A 21,976-nucleotide genomic window follows, 5' to 3' on the forward strand; every position below is an offset into this window, starting at 1 on the left:
CACCTGTCTTGCAGCAAGTTCTTTATAGCACAGCCTCATTAATTTGTTATTTCAGAGGGGGAAAATCTTCCAAATTTAAAAGGGTTTGAGTTACTAATTTCTTTTAATTTCAGGGGGACAGAGTACTTAACAAGCTCTTTAAACAAAGTATCTGGGCCTTGTTCAGATTATAAAACATGGAGGAGAGGAAAGCCACGAAAAGGCTGACAGTCTTTCCCTCTCCATTCTACTCATCGGTACAGGACAATTCATAGATTAAACTGCTAGACTTGTCAATAGCAAATCCACAGAAATATTTGTTAATGTGACTGGTGAATTCTGCTGGTGAAAAGGACCTTTATGTTCAATTTTAATTTAATTTTAGGAGAGAATGTTTTGACATGAAAATCTTTTTGCACATTGTTTTCTTTAAAAATACTATATACTACAACTGAGATACATTTTTATCAAATTTTAAAAAATTTTAACCTTTATTCAACATTGAAATAGACTTTATAATTCTATGACCTGGAAAAAACAAATCTCTATAATAAACATTATTAAAAGCAGGCTTACTTTCTTCTTTAGAATGACAACAGGAAAAGTTGAGCATTTTCTCAACTTACTCTTTTTTTTTTTTTTTAAATTTATTTTTTGCTGCATTGTGTCAATGCTGAAAATCTTACAAGAATTCGTGTTCTGCAGAACCACAATGCAGACGTGGTAATTTTACTCCTGACTCTTGAATTATATTTATCATCACAAGAAGAGTAACCAAGAGCTAAGATTTGCTCACTTGAAACTTTAAAGCTAACACTACAAAAGCAAAAGCAGAAAGCAAACAGAAAGACCTTTAATAAAAATTATATTGATGGCACAAATAAAATTGTATTCTTCTCAACTGTATTCACCTATTTATTAACCTAAGACTATGATTATATAACATAACTTGCCTATAAAAAGGGCAATAAACATACATTTCTTAGAGAAAATCTATTAGGGACAAGGCTTTCATATTTTCTGTAGGTAAATGGTCAATAACAGGTTGAATATATCAATACCCAATCTGACCACATTCACAGAAAATGTGGAGGGTCCTGAGTCAGTGTTAGCTGTGGTCAGGTGAAATGAATAGATTCACTGGGTTGTCCTCTTTTGGACAGCAAACTTTTGCCTGGTGCTAAGCACCTAGTAGGTGCTTTGTGAACACAGTAGGTGCTTTAGTAAACCTTGAATACGATTACAAAAACCAATGTGTTGCATTACGTACAAGGATACGTAAAGAAAATAGGAGGAAAAGGTCCTGGGAATCTTCATTATGCAATTAAACAACTTGTATGATCTAGCACCAAACATATTATTAACTGTCAAAAAGTCAAAGTAAAAGAAGTGTTCTTACACCAAAAGAACTCTAATTATCTTACTACCACATGCTTCTTTGGAATTTGCAGTTTTACCTCAAGTATTTCCATATCAATTGTAATGAATAATTTGGTGTGTTTTCTTAGGAAAATATGTAAATTACTGTGTAATCACAATATTGCAGCAAACAAGATAAATGCAAGAATGATCACCTAAACATCTAATTAGTTTTTCTACACAGTCAGATTTATGCTAGAGACACTAATTGCGCCTAACATTTTAATGAAGGCTTCAACACTGCATAAATAAGACTGACAACCTACAAACAATTTCCATTTATTTTCCTTTTTCCCTAGCTCAAAAACAATTTGCCTTTGTAAAAGTACCACACACCTGCTAGGCAAGATATGTTGATGGGTTCAATGCTCTACACTCCAACCGTCTCCATTATAAAGAGGATTGGAGAAGTGCAACAATAGATAATCTTTGGGGAGGGTGACAATGTTATATGAAAAACCTCAAAGTTTTAAACTTTCATTCTGAACAGGACCGCTTGTGCATTAAAACTTGAAAATAAAAATACTCCTTCAACCATTAAAGTCTGACATAAAATTGGGGTTAAAAAGAGATTGAAAAAAATGATATATTTTAGCAAGTGACTGCATCATGACTTTTCAAAATGACCGGGTTTGAAATATTTAACATATTTATATTTTATTAATCGTTAGCAATTATGGTATAATAAAGATGCTAACCTGCTTGATCAGGAGACTGGGGTGCTGGAGAGCTGGGGTTCAATGTCTCTGTTCTCTGTTGGAACACACTGGTGAGGACAGTTGTTGCTTTATGTTCATTTCTGTTATTTCCTGAAGAATTGCCTTTATCGGAATAAATATTTTCCTCTATATTACTTCTTTTGATATATATATATACATTAATTTTTGAAGAATAGTACTGTGGTATACTTTTCTATTTGATTATTGAAAAGCAAGTAAGAGGTGACAATACAGATTATATGCAGTTTTTTTCTTTTTCAGGAGAGTATTTTAAGATGAACTCAGCTGCATTTTTGTACAGGTTCATCTTAAAATTCCTTGATATTTGCATGGGGACATTTTAAATTTAAGTTTTACAATACGCAATAAAAGGAATTCCAAAACCCATATAGTTTTTAAAAGGTCCTATAGTTTTTACTTTGGTTCCATACAAAATGGAGTGTGTTTTCTTTAAATTACAATTTTTACTGAACTCAACTCTTTTAAATGAAGCTCTTTTCTTCAGCACCTTAAGAAAAATGGATACAGGCCTTATGGCAGAAGTAATTTTTCTATCTAGTATTTTATAATGATAACATGAAACCTAGCAAGCAGAATTTTGGCCTACCCAAGAAATCTACATTTTTGAGAAATTATGCTAACAGATGCGTACATGATACATTCTGGGCTTGATTCAGGATAGACTAATGCATGTGTATACAAATCTACACATACATGCCTCAAATCTAATATTTTAAGCAATAACTATAATAGCCAACTATATTTCTCTAATGCTTTACTGGTTACAAAGAGTTGAAACTTTAACCTACATTACAGTAGATGGCAAGGAGTCCAAAAGGAGAGACAGCAAATGTAAAAAACAATCTAGAAAGGGCCCAATTTAAAAAGAGGAGAGATAAGTGAAAATGAAAAATTATGAGTTAAGTTCAATTTTAGTGAAGTCTGCAGGCAGGAGCTTCTATCAAATTTGGGCCATTTTAAAAAATCAATAATTTAAGCTTATTCAGCCTTTGAGAGTAGAAGTAGGAAGTCCTTTATTTTTGTGGTACTGTCTATTTAATCCAACAAATCTCTGTTAGGGCTATAGAGCAATTCTTTTGTAAAAAATTTGATTTCCATAATCCTTGTAGAACAGATATTTATATTTTAAATGAATTGGTTCATAATCCCTTGAAATTTACAACCTGCAGAGAGAGATTCCATTGCTCTGAATAATATACAGATATAAGATAGTATTGAATTAGTACCATACCGCTGGGTGTCTCTGTCCTTTCTCTGCTGGTTCTTTTTAACTGTAATCTTCTCCTGTTATTATTCTTATCAGCTGATGGTTCTTGAGGGGGATGTGGATGCATAATATGCAGATTGGCTGGTACATTTTCATATCAAAGAACAAAAAGCCAGAACAGAAAGTACTATATAGTTTGAAATAACTCAGTAAATATAATTATAGCTATAATGAGAATGTTCATGTATCATTTTGACAAAATGTAAAGCTGTATAAAAAACACAACTTATTCCTTTATAGGAAATAGGTGTTTATTTCTATTCCAATATTAGAATTGTATCAGGCTTTCATTACCAAATGTAAAATAGAGAGCTAGTGGGAAGCAGCCGCATAGCACAGGGAGATCAGCTCTGTGCTTTGTGACTACCTAGAGGGGTGGGATAGGCAGGGTGGGAGGGAGATGCAAGAGGGAGGAGATATGGGGATATATGTATATGTATAGCTGATTCTCTTTGTTATAAAGCAGAAACTAACACACCATTGTAAAGCAATTATACTCTAATAAAGGTGTTAAAGAAAAAACAAACTACTAATACATTTTTTTCATGTAATATAACCATGTAGAGAGCTACAAGTAATTAGATTAATGGTAATCTTGCAACATGCTATATTAAAAAATATTTAAAAATGAAATTGACAGCCAATACAGAAAAATTATTTTTTCCTTTAAAAGATTTAAGTTTGATTCAACAAGAGCTTAGAGGGTAGTTTCCAAAAGAACCCTGCAGAACTGAGATCAATCTTGAAGAATTCCTAAGTGTAATTTAACTCTGTAACAATAATAATAATAATATTCATAGCAGCATTTGATATTTTCTGAACATTTAAATTCTTGGCACAATATGATGTGCTCGACTGACTGTTCTCACTGAATTCTCATACTGACCCTTTGAGGCAGCTGTTATTTCTTACTACTACTAGTGCTAGTAGTAATTGCATCCCCATTTACAGATGGGGAAACTGAGGCTCATAGGGTTTAAGAAACTTGATCAAGGTCTCACAGACAGTGGTAAAACTGGGACTGAATATCTATGTTATTTATTTCCTTATCTCAGTTTTATACTCCATGGGAGATAGAGTCTCTAACAGTGATCGTTAATTTCTAAATCAAATAAAATGAACACAAATGCCTCCCCTTTTCAATGTTCACAAAAGTCAGACCAGTTAAAGTGGACAAACTGACAGGGAGTGGTAAGCCTTGGGTTCTGGTCTCAATTCTTTCCAGTGATTACAAATTGCAAATCACTTACTCTCTTAGCCCTGAATTCTCAATCTATAAAACGGGATAAAAGTTTTCTTCACCAACAGGGTTGTTTTTGTACCAATGAGAGAAAATAAAGAGCACTTTACAAATGGAAGAGATTAATTAAAAGGTAAAACTAAGAACACTTAAAATGTACATGGGGTTTCCAAGACATAGCAATAATAGGATACTATACTATCTTCTCACTGTTATCAGAAAGTAAAAATACAGGGTTCTACAGCAAGGTAAAATAACAGAATAAACAGAATGACAGGTTCCAGAAGATAATATATGGTATAAGAATTCTAAACATATTTCAATATCTACCACCATTTTCATTTTTAAATGATAATTCTCTGGACTTAAGATCTAGTCAAGAATATAACTATGGATTTATCTTAACATTTCTCACTGTTTTCACTAGCTATCAATCTTTATGCATGATTCTTACCATGAATAGGTACAGTCTGCTTTATGTGGCCAATATTTTCTTTATCTCCTTGTGCCTCAGACTCAGATAACAGCAAGGCTGACATTTCTGCCCTGTTAACACACTTCTCTACTGTAGACTGCTGGCACGATTGGTTATTTTTGGACCCAACAGATCTTACTCTCTATAAGGAAAAGGAATTAATCTATATTTTAAAATATAGGAATTGCATTTATTTCTTGTAGAATCTACATAGAAGAAATAATAGCTGGACAAATAGTGAGGTAAAAATGAACTAGAGGAAATGAGAAGATTAAAAAGTTGGTGGAGAGGGAAATTATGGTAGAAAATTAGAAAGAAATAGGAGATAAATATAATGTAAGGTAAAACAGAAGACAACCAAATCTTACAGACACAAATTAAAATGTGCTCATTTGCTACACTCCATCTTTAGTAGGTAGGAGTTGAAATGAAAATCACTCTGTATGTCAGAAATTCAGAGGAAATTAAAAATAAAACATTTGAGAATCTGTTCATTATAAGGTGTCTGGTGATGATCCAACTCCTTTTTGAAGGAGACCACAAAATGTGCTCACATATATTTGCCTTTAAGTTTTGTGCACATATTTAATGAAAAGAATGCTCAGAAATGTTAATTGCGTTGACATGACGAAAAGAAAACAGTTTTGAGGTCTTTTAAAATCCAGAATTTCTGTTCCAAATTTATTCAAGCCCTCTGCTTTTGGCATGTAGTCTCTCTCCCTCTTTTTTTTCCCTCTGCATTGGGAAAAAAACCCTTCCCTTCCCATGCCATCCATGCTTACATAAGCTGTTCAAACCCTGCTCCTACCTCACTGAATATCCTCATGTTATTTCTTCTGCCAGAGAGTGGAGGTGGTCCAAGAACTTTGGATCCAAAGGCAATATGACAAACATCTTGATTTTTACCGCTCCGCATGCTACCTGTTCCTCTGTTAATGAACTGATCTGTTTTGTTAAAGGAAGGGAATAGTAGTCCATTAATGGGCGTAATGACACATATCATGTTGCAATATTTCTGAAAGTACAATCTAGGGGTCATATGATGTGAATCCTTCCCCGCTTTAACCCTCCCACTCTCCCATGGCACTTATAAAAATGCAGATCCTGGGTCCAACATCAGATCTATCAGATCTATAGAATTAGAATCTTGTGGGGGGGGGGCAACAGAAATCTATAATCTTAACAAGTGGTTAAGATTAACTCCCAAGTGGTTCTTTTGCTCAGTATCATCTGAGAACCACTACCACAAACGTTTTTCCTCATGGGAAAAAAGAAAAGAAAGGAAAGCTACTGAAAAATACACTGCATTTTCTCTTTAAGGAAATAATTTAAATAAAACTAACTCCATTGAACAAATATTTCATTGAGCACTCCCAGGCATTTCCTAGAGGTTGTCAGTGATGCAAAATGGATAAGACACATTGCTTGCCCTCAGGGAGTCTGGAGGGAGGTGATAGTACAAGTAAACAGGTAACGACAACATAAGGCAGACCAGTGGGAATGAAGAGTGACTTCCTGAATGGACCTTGAATGACTGACAAGATTTCAAGAATAAGAGATGTAGGGTGCCCAAGGCAGAAGAACGTGCCTGAATAAAGGCATGGAAGAGTGAAAGGGTAGGGTATGCTTGGGGAATAATGAAATCACCCGTTTAGCTCGGGTCGCTAAGAGCCTGTTCTAAATTCGGTAGGCAACAGGGAATCACTGAAGGTTTTGGGGAAAAAGAGACCAAACTGGTATCACCTCAAGGATAAGGAAGCTGTGCTCACCAAACCCTGCTGCCTTTTCCTTCTGGGCACACAGCTAAATTACATTTCTGAGCCTTCCTTGCAGTTATATGGGTCATGTAACTGAGTTCTGGTTAATGGAACGTGAGAAGTGGAATGTGCGACATGTAAACCATCTCCTGCTCCTAAAACTTCCTGCATAATCCCCATGCTCTCTCTTCCCTCATCTCTTGACAAGATGCAAAAGATCCAGTGGAGGACTCCTCTGGGAGCCACTAGATGAAAGAAGCCCGAGTCTCTGAAAGACCATATGGAGGGATGCCCAAGGAACTCTGACTGGACTAGGACTGTGGAGTTCTGTGTGAGTGCAGGCAGCCTTCTCTGACTAAAACAGCAGGTGAGAGTGACGGCTCTTAACTCAGAACACGGCCCACAGCCTAGAAAACCTTCTGCCATGTCCTGCTTGCAAGACAGGACCAACTTGAATATTATAATGTTGGCCCTGAGTAAGCCCAAATTTGTCCTACAGTTCTGGACATTTATGAGCTACTGGCAACTTCTTGTCTGATCTATTCTCCTGAAAAAAATTCCTATGGTTAGCTAGTTGGTCTCATTAGCTTCTGCTAGAGAGCTGTAATTTTATAAGTGGTGGAATTAAAAACCATTCCTATGTAACAGTCATGAGAAAAGGCACAAAAGTTTGTGAAAACGTATCATGCTTAGGAAGCCCCCAACATTTAGATCTGAGTGGAAGTAACCTGAGTGGGTATATAGGTGTTCTGGGGGGTCTGTTTCTGTGTTTGTAATAGATGAAGCTGAAGACATGGGCAAGGGCTACACTGCTGAGTTGATCTAAAAGAATTTTTGCTGGACAGAGGATCTAAGGTGGCTGGCAAAGTAGTGGGGAGAAATACCATTCCAGTTTTCTTCAAATTCCTGAAGTCCTATTACGTAGTGATTCTATTTGTCCAAATGGCAGAATCAGAACTAATGAGTAGAATTTACTTCAGAAAGCTTTTATTCTAATTCTGTGAAAAATCACAAAATACCCCAAATAGCCAAGCCAATCTTGAGAAAGAAAAACTGAGCTGGAGGAATCAGGCTCCCCGACTTCAGGCTATACTACAAAGCTACAAGTACGTATGGCACTGGCACAAAGACAGTATGGTACTGGCACAAAAACAGAAATATAGATCAATGGAACAGGATAGAAAGCCCAGAGATAAACCCACCTATGGTCACCTAACCTATGACAAAGGAGGCAAGATTATACAATGGAGAAAAGACAGTCTCTTCAGTAAGTGGTCCTGGGACAACTGGACAGCTACATGTAAAAGAATGAAATTAGAACACTCCCTAACACCATACACAAAAATAAACTCAAAATGGATTAAAGACCTAAATGTAAGGCAGGATGCTATAAAACTCTTAGAGGAAAACATAGGCAGAACATACTTTGATATAAACTGTAGCAAGATCTTTTTTGACCCACCTACTAGAGTAATGAAAATAAAAACAAAAATAAACAAATGGGACCTAATTAAACTTAAAAGCTTTGGCACAGCAAAGGAAACCATAAACAAGATGAAAAGACAACCCTCAGAATGAAAGAAAATATTTGCAAGCAAAGCAACGGACAAAGGATTAATCTCCAAAATATACAAACAGCTCCTGCAGCTCAATATCAAAAAAACAAACAACCCAATCCAAAAATGGGCAGAATATGTAAATGACATTTCTCCAAAGAAGACATACAGATTGCCAAGAAGCACATGAAAAGCTGCTCAACATCACTAATTATTAGTGAAATGCAAATCAAGACTACAATGAGGTATCACCTCATACCAGTCAGAATGGTCATCATCCAAAAAATCTACAAACAATAAATGCTGGAGAGGGCGTTGAGAAAAGGGAACCCTCCTGCACTGTTGGTGGGAATGTAAATTGTTACAGCCACTATGGAGAACAGTATGGAGGTTCCTTAAAAAAACTAAAAATAGAATTACCATATGACCTAGCAATCCCACTCCTGGGCATATACCCGAAGAAAACCATAATTCAAAAAGATACATGAACCCCAACGTTAACTGCAGCACTATTTACAATTGCCACGACATGGAAGCAACCTAAATGTCCATCAACAGAGGAATGGATGAAGAAGATGTGGTACATACAGTGGAACATTACTCAGCCATAAAAAGGAATGAAATTGTGCCATTTGCGAAGACGTGGATAGACCTAGAGATTGTTATACAGAGTGAAGTAAGTCAGAAAGAGAAAAACAAATATTATATATCGCTTATATGTAGAATCTAGAAAAATGGTACAGATGAACTTATCTGCAAAGCAGAAAGAGAGACACAGAAGTAGAGAACAAACGTATGGATACCAAGAGGGGAAGGAGGGGTGTGGGATGAACTGGTAGATTGGGATTGACATATATACATTACTATGTATAAAATAGATAACTAGTGAGAACCTACTGTACAGTACAGGGAACTCTACTCAGTGCTCTGTGGTGACCTAAATGGGAAGGAAATCCAAAAAAGAGGGGATATATATATATGTATAGCTGATTCACTTTGCTGTACAGCAGAAACTAACACAGCATTGTAAAGCAACTATACGCCAATAAAAATTAATTAAAAGAAAGCTTTTAGTCTAACATAAGGAACATCTTTCTTTAATTAAAGCATGTCTGGTTGTTGTGGTGGTGAATTTTCTGTCATTTTGAAGATGTTCAACCAGAAGTCTGGAAAGCTATTCTGGATATTATAAGTCAGATTCACATATTAGATGACTCTCTAATTTCTATTTCTAGCCTAGACCTCTCTTCTGAGAGCCTCTCATATACAGCGGCCTTCTTGACCAGCTCCTCCTCAATGTCTCGAAGACACCTCCAACTGAAAACCTGGTCTAATGAATGGCACCATAAACCATTCCGGTTGAAAAGTCAGACTCTAGATGTCATCCTTGACACCTCCCTCCATCCTCTCCAGATCCACTTGTCTCCACCTCCTCCACCAGCACCATAATTTAAGCAACCATCATTCCTCTTCTGGATGATCACAAAGCCTCTCAAGTGATCCACCATGTTCCACTCTGGCTCCCTGTCCCATGCTCTCTCCAAAATGAAGCCAGAACGGTCTTATATAAACATACGTCTGATTGAATCATTCCTTTTCCTCACTTAAAACTTTCCAATGGCTTCCCTGCTGCTCTTAAGATTAAGAAGAAAGCCCTTAACATTACCTGCAAAAACGTGCATGTTCTGGCTTCAGTTCAACCTTAATACCCTCTATTTTCTGCTCTGGCCTCCTCAGTTCTTCCTGTCTATCAGAGCATTTGTACATGCTGTTCCCCGTGTAGGATCTTCCTTCCCCTCTTGGCCTTTATGTTTCAGCTCATGTATCACTTCCTCAGACTAGTCTTCCCAGACCTCTCTGATTACAGTACCCAGTTTAGGTAGTCCCATAAGCTTTCCCTCACAGAAACTGTCAGAATTACCCTTTCATATATGTTTATGGGATTCTCTAATAATGTATACCTCAGTAGATATAAACTCAGTGGTCTACTTTGTCACCCCTGAATTGCTAGCCTAGTGCTTGACACAGAGCAATAGATCCTTGCTGAGCAAACTGAATGAATCATAAAGTATAATGGGTCAGAAGGGAAGCTGGATTAAATGACTAAATATTTCTAACTACTATTAAAACTTATTTTTAAGAAAAATCCACCTGAGACATTTATGTGTGAATTGAGGAGGCAGACTGGACTGGACAACTGCCAGGATGTGGGGGATGAGAGAGAAGGGTCAACAATGACCAAGACATTGATATTTACATGAACTGTGTGGCTTTCAACAGCAGCAGTGCTATGGCACCACAATCAGATAGATGCCTACTGAGCTTACACGTGAAATTTCCTAATGTTAGCAAATAGACTTGGCTATGTGTGCATCTGCAGCTTTTTCAGTCATTTATAAATATCCATTTGGAGTCAACAAAGCTTTGTTAGTCTCTCAGGATCAGCAATAGAAAGAAATGACACTCGAATTCCAGGACAACTGGAAAAATCTGTTACAGACCCATCATTTGTACCTTCTGTGACCAAATAAAACAAATCCTAGATTACTGATTTTGTTCTCAAAGGTGGATTTTCCCAGAAAGAAATAGCCACTGAGAGTCCTAAAGGTATGTATGGGACATGGCATAGGCCTACATGGGTATTTTCAGTACCAGATTAGAAGCCTTTTTCTTCTTCTTTTTTTTTGTTTAAACTTCCAGTCACAGGAATCATTTGGCTTATGGGCATATCTTTCTGTTCAAACACTGTACTACGTCAGTTTCCTTTATGTTTTTTCATATTCTTCACCTATATACAGGTTGCCTCCAAACAATTTAAGTTTCTTTGAGTAGAAAGACCATTTTTTTGGCACTGCATGTATACTCATCTGCTGAGCCCAGCAGAGCATATGGTAGACAATGGATAAATCTCACCAAAATTGTGGACAGTATCAAAGATTAAAAAGGAAAACTTTTGGGGGACTATTTAAAAAAATCATACTGACACAGTTCCAGCTATAATTTCAACAAAATGAACATATTAAATAGTTCATAGCTATTTAAAAAATGAAAATTCCTAAATACCTTGAACTTCTTAGAGGAATTTCTTGCTTAGCAGTCAAGAATCATTGACTTATCTCTTGGATAGTCAATGGCTATTAAAGCTACAACTAAACCTGATATGATGTAATTCCTTGAATCACAGAAAATAAGATGTTATTCTGTATTTTACAAGAGGATCTACTATAGGATTTCTTTAAAGAGCTATCTACCACTGTGTGTTTAAATTGAAATCTATTTTTTAAATTTTACAAATTTTAGTATACCTTTTTTTTCACAAAGCAAAGTGTACAATAATCCACTATTTAGTATCTCTTTAATTAGCAGGGCTTTTTAAACTTATTAGCACAATTAACATATACACATTCTTAAAGTCTGTTTCACTTTAATAAGTCTGTTTATAATCATATTGTCATAATTATGTCTATAAACGTGTATCATGCTATGTATCCACGATAATAGGGTCCTAATTAAAACCTACAAGGAAAAGTAACTTAGACCTTTGGTTTCTAAAATAAAACATAAAAGGGACGAAGTTTCTATAATGAGAAAAATCTTAATGAAAGAAAACTACAAGCAGAAATGCATGCCTTTTGAATTCTAAAAGGAGTTCTTTTAAGACCTGATATCAATATATATAATATAAGGTTAAAAATCAAGATTAGATTAAAGTCATGCTCTAGGCGTTTCATTTTCTTGAGTTTGTGGAAAATGAACTGGGTGTAGGTCAGAGATGTTACCATTAATTATTTTGCTATTTTACTGAGGGGTATAGCCTTTGTAGTTAGATTATAAAACCTGAGGGTCTACTCTCTAATTGTCGTTTAGAATAATAAACATTCGTTTTTGTCTCAAGGTACAATGTTCTAACTATTATAGTCATTTAAGTTTGCAAGGTTTTCAAAGTTTAACCAGAAAAACCTGCTGAATTTTCAACTCTAATCATTCAGGGGTCATGCTCAAGACTTACATCTGTTATCTAATGATCGAATCAGAATTAAACCTGCTACCAGAATCCAGATTTTGAATTGGATTTTTATTTTATTATATGTGCATTGATATAAGGAATGTCAAAAACACAAAAAAGACTGATCTAGTAGAGCAATATTATTTTAGACAAGTTATTTAAACTTTCTAAGGTTCACTTTCTTCATCCATAAGACTGCAATAATAATAGTACTTAAGTCAAGGCATTTTTGTTAGATTATATGAAACAATGCATGTAACATGCTAAATACTGTGCTTAGTAGGGAGTAAATGCTTAGTAAATATGCTATTAATACCTTCCATCTTGAATAGCATTTAACAGTTTATGAAGTCCATTCACAATCATTTATCCCTTCATTCACACATTCTTTCATTAGTGATTGGGCACCTAGTCTGGGCAGCCACTGCTCTAAGTACGGAATAAGATAGGCAATAAGGTGGACACATCACCTCCTCCAAGGCACGCTGGGTCTCACGGGGAAGACAGATATTACAGCAAGTAAGTCATAAATAACTACATGATTACAACTGTGGTAAGAGCTACGAAGGGAAGGCTCAAAGTGTGTTTAACAGGGGGCTGGTATCTAGTCTTTAGGGTGAGGGAAATGACATTCAATCTGAGATCTAAAGGATGACGGCTATGATGATGTGTACATGATCTTTATGAAATTTCCAGTCACTTTGTGTGATATTATTCCACCTCTACAGATGAAGAAGCTGAGGCTCATGATGTTTAGAGATCTGTCCACTCAGAGCAGGGTCTCAGAACCCAAATGCCCAAGCCCTCTTTGTGCCTGCCCTCTTTTCACCACACACGATACTGCCTTTGGTCGGCCAGGAGGGCATTGCAGGGGATCCTTTCCTTGTCCACTATTTATTCTCTGTGCAGTTTTGTAAAGCTATCTAATTAAAAGCTTTTGTTTTGCTATGTGAAAAGTGGGTCTAATAGTGATTATTTGGATAAGTACGAGAACTTTATGAATATGATAATTAATGTATTTGATGAAGACTAATGGGGTTCCTGAGGAATCAAGAATGGGATATAATGCTGTAATAATCTTTTCCAGAGGGAAGAAAGTGGTGGTGGAAGCAGGGGAGGGACAAAATGAAGTGGCTTGAATGCCGGGCAGGTAACATATAAGTGACAAGCAGGCACATGTAGAACGTGGGGGAAACTGCGGCTAATTTGACAGTGCACATCCTATGCAAAGTACTTTAATTACAAACTTTTTTTTTTTTTAAGAAAAATGTCTATTCAGGTCTTCCGCCCATTTTTTAATTGTGGCATTTCTTTAACCAACAATCCTAAGACAAGGATTACCAAAAATCTGAGTTTAGAAAGAAGAAATTAGAATGTCTTGTTTTTTCCTGAAGTCAGAATCTCTCTCTCTTTTTTTTTAAGGTTCTACTTCACAGTAGATTTTGTTGCTTTATTTGAAATTTGCTTTCATAATGTACAACCCAAAGAAGAAATTCTAATAAAGATCTCACCAGTGCCAACTATGGTTAGATTACTATTTCATGGTTTTGCTAGATCCTTTATCTGTTTGTGATTGAGTTAGGAGATATGGATGTCAGTCTCTCCTTATTTAAAAAGAAGTAAAAATCCAGTAAGACTGCTGCTGTGGAAAGGAGGGCACTTGGGAAAACTACCTCCTAATTTTTAAGCAAATTACTAGTTTTTTTTTTTTAAGTAACTTAATCCAGATGACATTTATTGAATACTCCTAACAACAGCAAAATTTACATTCTTACCAAGAGCATATGGCACATTTAATGAGATAGACTCTATTCAGGACAAGTCTCAACAAATTTAAAACACATCACTTCATATAAATTATTTTCTCAAGTCACACTGGAATTAAATTATAAATCAATAACAGAAAGATCTCAAATGTTTGGGAACTAAGTAACACACTTAACTCCTAAGTAACCCATGAATCAAAGAAAAAATGAAATTAGAAGATATTTAGAACAGAATGAAATAAAAATACAATACCAAAATTTGTGGGATGTTGCTAAAGCAGCACTTATGGGGAGATTTCTAGCACTAAATGGCTATATTAGAAAAAGAAAAGTCTGAAATCATTGACCTTGATTCCCACCTTAAGGATAGAAAGAAGAGAGCAAATGAAACCCAAAACAACTGAAGAAAGGAATAATAAAGATCAATGTGAAAATAAATGAAACAATATAGAAAAACAGTAGAAAGAATCAATGAAGCCAAAAGCTTGTTCTTTGGGAAGATCAGTAAGAACGATAAACCTCTAGTTAGACTGACCAGGGAAAACAGAGCAAAGATACATATTTCTAATATCAGGAATAGTAGTGGTATCACTATAGATTCTCCAAATAATAAGGCAACATTATGAACAACTTTATGCCAATACATCCAACTACTTAGATGAACTGGACAAATTCCCTGTAGGGCACAAATTACCAAAGCTTACTCAAAGAGAAATCGTTAACCTGAAAAACTCTTTATCTATTAAAGAAATTAAATTTACAGGTTATAAAAACTTTCTCATGCTGATAAATTCCACAAAACATTTAAGAAAGACACAATACCAATTTAACACAAATTCTTTCAAAAAGTTTTAAGGAGTGGGGGAAAGGGGGGAGGAAATATTTCCCAATTCATTCTATGAGGCCAGCTTCACCCTGATACCAAAAGCAGACAAAGTCATTATAAAAAAAGAGAACTATAGTCCAAGAATCCCTTACGAACACAAATTGAATCAAACAATAGACTAAAAGGATATTTGCGTCAGGACCAAGCAGGGTTTTCCCCAGAAATGCAAGGTTGGTTTAACATTAAAAACTCAATCAATGTGATTCACCGTATTAACAGACTAAAAAAGAAAAAAAAAACATGATGATCTCATAAATACAGAAGATGCATTTGACAAAATCCAATATCCATTCCTGATAAAAACTGTCAGCAAACTAGTGATGAAAGGGACTTGCTCACCATGATTAAGAACATCTATAAAATCTCAATAGCTAACATGATACTTAATCATTAAAGACAATACCTTTCCACTGAGATCAGGAATAAGACAGGGCTATCCTTTCTTGCCACTTCTATTAAACTTTGTACTGGAGGTCTTAGCCAGTGCAATCAGGCAAGGAAAAGAAATGAGGCATTCAGATTGGTAATGTAAAACTGTCTTTGTTCACACACAGCATAATCATCTATGTAGGAAGTCTACTGGAATCTACAAAAAGCTACTAGTAGTAATAAATAAGTTTTGCAAAGTTGCAGGATACTAGATCAATTTACAAAATTTCAATGTATTTTACACACTAGCAACAAACAATTGGAAATAGAAATTTTAAAACTTACCACTTATCAGTAGTATCAAAAGATATAAAATACTTAGGGATAAATCTGAAGAAAGTTATAAAAGAACTGTACCCTGAAACTATAAAATATTGCTGAGAGAAATTAAAGAAAACCTAAAAAAAAGAAGTTGGAAGAATCAATATTGTTCAGATGTCAATTCTCCCCAAATTGTGACCTATAAATGCAGCACAATCCCAATCAAATTCCCAACAGGCCTTTTGGGCAGAAATTCATATGTTGATTCTAATATTCATACTAAAATGCACAGAGTCCATAATAGCTAAAATAATTTTTGAAAAAGAAGGACAAAACTGGAAGGCTCACACTAGCTGAATGCAAGACTTAGAAACATATAGTAATAAAAATCATGATATTGGCATAAAAGCAAATAGATAAATGAGACAGAATAAAGAGAATAAAGAGTCTGAATAAAGAGACCAGAAATATAACCACAAGTATATTGACAACTGATTTTTGACAAAGGTGCAAAGGAAATGCTGTGGAGAAAAGGACACTTTTTAGCAAAGGCTAGAACAACTAGATATCCAAATTAAAAAAAAAAAAAAGGCCCCAAAACCAAAAATGTGGATTTATATCTTATACTATATACAAAAATTAATTCAGTGGATCATAGACCTAAATGTAAAACCTAAAACTGTAATTTTTTTTTTACATGGAGGCATAAGACAAAATCTTCATAACCTTGGATTAGGCAAAAATTTCTTAAATATGTCACCAAAAGCACAATCCACAGAAGCAAATTTGATAAACTGGACTTGATCAAGTTAAAAACTTCTCTTCAAAAGATATTGTTATGAGAATAAAATGTAAGCAACAGACTGGAAAAAAATATTTGCAATTCATATATCTGAAAAAGGACCTATATCCAGAATATAGAATGAACTCTCAAAACTCAATAATATGAAAATAAGGAATCCAGTTTAAAAATGGACAATAGAGTTGAACAGATGCTTCATCAAAGAAGATTCAGGGACAGCAAATAAGAACATAAAGATGCTCATCATTAGTAATTATCAAGGAAATGCAAATCAAAAACCACAATGAGATACCACTCATTGGTACTGGAAATAATACCCGCTGGTTTGAATATAAAACGTTACTACTATTTTGGAAAATAATTTGGCATTTCTTAAAAAGCTACCATATGATCCAACCATCCCTCTCTTAGGCATTTACCCAAGACAAATGAAAGCTTATGCCCATTCAAAGACTTCTACACAACTGTTCACAGCAGTATTATTTATCCATCAGCAAGTAAATGGGTAAACAAAATATGGCACCTTCACACAATGGAGCACTATTCTGCAATAAAAAGGAATGAATTATTTCTACAAACCACATGTGCCTATCTCAAAATGAATTTTAAAATAATTATGCTGAGTGAAAGAAGCCAGACAAAAGGGTATATATATTATATCTCATTTATAAAATTCTAGAAAATGCAAACTAATCTATAATGAGAGATAGCAGATCAGTGAGGATGGGGTTGGGAGGAAGGGATTATGAAGATTATGAGGAAACCTTTGGGAATGATGAATATGCTCACTCTCCTGATTGTGGTTGTTTCATGTCTGTGTGTGCTCTGTGTGTGTATCTTTTTTTTTTTTTTTAATTTTTACAAGAGATAAATAGACTGACTCCAAGCATTGTAAATGGGTGACCACAACAAAAGTAACAATGAAGCAAATTACTAGTTTTGATTTGTGCTTAGTGGACCACTGCAACTTGTCATTAGTAGCTGCATGCTCAACTTCAATAACCAGATCTGATTCACTAGTTCAGTTAAAGTGGGGTCCCATTAATTAAGATCATCAGAGCCTACAGTCCTCTGCAGACTAACAGTCATTAACTGACATGCACTGGGAATTGACAATGTGAACAGTGCAAATGTGTGGTAACATTGACTTTTTGGAAACACAACTATTTTATTAATTTCATTAAATGCTCTTGATCAAGTTATACAGCATTCAAAAAAATGCACTTTAAACAGAAGTTTCAAGGTTTCCTTTTTAGCTTGGGTGAACATGCCAGAAAGCGTCCACAGGAAGCAGCTACTTCCCTCTGTAGCAGCATCACTGAGATCTCTTAATTCGTGCATTTATAATAAAATATCACAATTTACATGAGTACTGTAAGTCAGTTTCAAGAACACACAGTCACTTTTCATGCAATTCAAATCTCACCACGGGGAGCCCATATTTTAGAAAGACACAAAAACAAATAGTTCAAATGAAGAAATACCTCCTGGTTTTTCCATGATTAAAAAGTCTGTTCTTGGGCATTAGTCATTAGCTACACCTTTCACATAAAATCTCTCACAGAGAGAACAGTAATTTTTATTATAATCACTTATAGTAAGGTTCAAAGCCTACAAATGTCAAAATTAGCAGTTGAAAAGTATTTGTAGAGGAACTTCCCTGGTGGTGCAGTGGTTAAGAATCCGCCTGCCAATGCAGGGGACAAGGGTTCGAGCCCTGGTCTGGGAAGATCCCACATGCCGCGGAGCAACTAAGCCTGTGCGCCACAACTACTGAGCCTGCGCTCTAGAGCCTACGAGCCACAACTACTGAAGCCCGTGTGCGTAGAGCCTGTGCTCCACAACAAGAGAAGCCACTGCAATGAGAAGCCTGCACACTGCAACGAAGAGTAGCCCCTGCTTGCCGCAACTAGAGAAAGCCCACACGCAGCAACGAAGACCAAAAGCAGCCAAAAACAAACAAACAACAACAAAAAAAACAGTATTTGTAGAAAGAGAGCTACAGAGTTCGATGCATGTTTATGTAATCTTAGCTGCCTTACATGTGCAATGAGATTTACTTCAGAGGAACAATCATAAACCCTAGGGTTATAAATGAATATAAGTATAATTGAGATTCACAGGACAGAAGAAATATGCTTTTTGATGGTGATTATTAATTTTCTGTATATATGACTCAAGTTGACTATCCTTATGCTGAAAGCCCATTTATGGAATTTGCAAAATATACACTAATATCCTCTTTTATCAGGTGGGATCAAACACAGCCTATGAAAAAGTTTCTTTAATTATAATATTGAGTTAATGATGCACTTAATATTTATTCAAATTTCTCTTTACTCTCTGGCATTATAAGTGTCCTTGAACTTTAAAAAGAAAGACATTTAAATACACGGATATGGACTTGTAGTTTCATTTAAAGACACAATTCTTAAAACATTAAGCTAGAGAGACAGAAGAAAAAAAGAGCATTTACAACTGTAAAGAGTTACCTGATAGGCTCTTCAGTCATTTCTGTTATGGAAAGCTATCACAGCCTATTAGATACAGACAGAGTGTTTGGTTACTGAAAACACTCTTACTCATTGTATTCTGTGGAGAATCTTCCACTAAGATTGAATTGTGACCTGAGGTATTTACAGTGGCTGTCTGGGTAGTGCAAACTTTTTCATCCTTTTATATACAGGTATTTTCCAAAGGTTCTGTAAAGAACATAGATTGTATGTATTCTAAATATACAAATTCTCACTACCTGTGTCCTCATTGCTATCACAAATTCTTGCCTAAAATTGGCAATTGTGGAAGGTGATGGGGATATGGGAGGGGGTTCATTATGTATTCTCTCTGCTTTTCTGTAAGTTTGGAAATTTCATAATACAGGGTTTAAAAATGTAGTGCCTATTTACACAAAATCCTCTTCCAGGGTTTATACTGTAAAAGTCATAAAATGGTTCCAATTCTCTAGGAATATACAATTTAGGACATATGATGCTGATGAGGATTTACATATAGAAAATACACCAACAATAAATGAATCCTGGATAAACATAGAGAGTAAAAGTGAGTCTGTTTTTGCCACTCATTCATCTCATCATGGTTATCTCCTTTCTCCTCTTTCTACTTTGACCTCTCTCAAACTTTGACTACTCTCTCTTCCCCATCTGATATCTGAGAAGCAATAAGCCCTGCCAGTTTCCCCACTGTGGTTTCTCTCAGGGTCATCACTTTCCATTTTCACAGTCACTAGTCATTTTATGCCTAGATGGCTGCAAAGACATCTTAGTTGTAATCCTTAATCTCTGGTCTCACTTGACTTAAAAATTCATCTTGAAGCCTGGTGTCAAGTTCAACTTCCTAATAAAGAAGTTATCATTTGTCTATTTTAGGAATATAAGGCACACCCTTCTCATAGTCTTTCAACACAGCCCTCCTGCTCAGAGGCCATTCCTGTTATTGGTCCCTCAGGAAACTCATCCATGCATTTTGCTGTCTCCTTGTCTTTGCTCAGTCTTCTGCACCATCTTACACTTCCATAAATCTTTATTTATTATAAATACTTACATGAGTATTTATTGAATAGCTTCAAGATCTACTTCTTCCTCCATAACTGTCCTATTTGACCGTCCTCTGAATTACTTCAGTGTCTATGAGTGTCATCTGACCCACAAAACCTTTGTGGGGATAAGTGATCTAGTCTCTCATTAAGGGTTCTCAGCCATGGCTGCATGTCAGAATTGCTGGAGAAGTTAACAAAAAATCCAGCCTAGGACAATTAAATCAGAATCTCTGGGGGTGAAGCATAGACATTAGGAAAAAAGATGTTTTTTATACCAGTTATTTTTATTTTATTATTTTAACATCTTTATTGGAGTATAATTGCTTTACAATGGTGTGTTAGTTTCTGCTTTATAACAAAGTGAATCAATTATACATATACATATATCCCCATATCTCTTCCCTCTTGCGTCTCCCTCCCACCCTCCCTATCTCACCCCTCTAGGTGGTCACAAAGCACCGAGCTGATCTCCCTGTGCTATGAGGCTGCTTCCCACCAGCTATCTATTTTAAATTTGGTAGTGTATATATGTCCATGCCATTCTCTCACTTTGTCCCAGCTTACCCTTCTGCCTCCCCATATCCTGAAGTCCATTCTCTAGTAGGTCTGCGTCTTTATTCCCATCCTGCCCCTAGGTTCTTCATGACCATTTTTTTTTTCTCTTTGATTCCACTTATATGTGTTAGCATATGGTATTAGTTTTTCTCCTTCTGACTTACTTCACTCTGTATGACAGACTCTAGTTCCATCCACCTCACTACAAATAACTCAATTTTGTTTCTTTTTATGGCTGAGTAATATTCCATTGTATATATGTGCCACATCTTCTTTATCCATTCATGTGTTGATAGACAGTTAGGTTGCTTCCATGTCCTGGCTATTGTAAACAGAGCTGCAGTGAACATTGTGGTACATGACTCTCTTTGAATTATGGTTTTCTCAGGGTATGTGCCCAGTAGTGGGATTGCTGGGTTGTAAGGCAGTTCTGTTTTTAGTTTTTTAAGGAACCTCCATACTGCTCTCCATAGTGGCTGCATCAATTTACATTCCCACCAACAGTGCAAGAGGTTTCCCTTTTCTCCAGTATTTACTGTTTGTGTGTGTGTGTATATATATATATATATATATATATATATATATATACACACACACATATATATATTTTTTTGTTTGTTTGTTTGCAGTACGCGGGCCTCTCATTGTTGTGGCCTCTCCCGTTGCGGAGAACAGGCTCCAGACGCGCAGGCTCCGGAGGCAAAGGCTCAGCGGCCATGGCTCACGGGCCCAGCCACTCCGTGGCATGTAGGATCTTCCCAGACAGGGGCACGAACCTGCGTCCCCTGCATCGGCAGGCGGACTCTCAACCACTGGGCCACCAGGGAAGCCCTGTTTGTATATTTTTTGATGATGATCATTCTGACCGGTGTGAGATGATATCTCATTGTAGTTTTGATTTGCATTTCTCTAATGATTAATGATGTTGAGCATTCTTTCATGTGTTTGTTGGCAATCTGTATATCTTCTTTGGAGAAATGTCTATTTAGGCCTTCTGCCCATTTTTGGATTGGATTGTTTGTTTTTTTTGATATTGAGCTGCATGCTTGTAAATTTTGGAGATTAATCCTTTGTCAGTTGCTTCATTTGCAAATATTTTCTCCCATTCTGAGGGTTGTCTTTTTGTCTTGTTTATGGTTTCCTTTGCTGTGAAAAGCTTTTAAGTTTCATTAGGTCCCATTTATTTATTTTTCTTTTTACTTCCATTTCTCTGGGAGGTGGGTCAGAAAGGATCTTGCTGTGATTTATGTCATGGAGTGTTCTGCCTCTGTTTTCCTCTAAG

General features: G+C 35.8%; 1 protein-coding gene across 4 annotated transcripts in view; it reads right to left on the reverse strand.

The window, feature by feature from the left end:
• Positions 1 to 21,976, reverse strand: part of CFAP20DC (CFAP20 domain containing) — a 274,294-nt gene that overhangs the window by 97,076 nt on the left and 155,242 nt on the right. Inside the window, exons 8-11 of one of the 4 annotated variants that reach the window (XM_022572706.3) lie at positions 5,929 to 6,065; positions 5,100 to 5,262; positions 3,370 to 3,486; positions 2,097 to 2,219 (exon numbers count right to left, since the gene is read on the reverse strand). The exons of 1 other annotated variant lie outside the window; for it this stretch is intronic. In XM_022572706.3, the coding sequence (XP_022428414.3) occupies positions 2,097 to 2,219; positions 3,370 to 3,486; positions 5,100 to 5,262; positions 5,929 to 6,065 (540 nt within the window). The remainder of the gene's footprint in view (positions 1 to 2,096; positions 2,220 to 3,369; positions 3,487 to 5,099; positions 5,263 to 5,928; positions 6,066 to 21,976) is intronic. 2 more of the 4 variants (XM_089919509.1, XM_089919510.1) reach the window with 2 other exon arrangements.

Source organism: Delphinapterus leucas, chromosome 10 (genome assembly GCF_059928025.1).
Source record: "Delphinapterus leucas isolate spDelLeu-1000000601 "Yukka" chromosome 10, BTC_Dleu_Yukka2, whole genome shotgun sequence".
Taxonomy (NCBI): domain Eukaryota; kingdom Metazoa; phylum Chordata; class Mammalia; order Artiodactyla; family Monodontidae; genus Delphinapterus; species Delphinapterus leucas.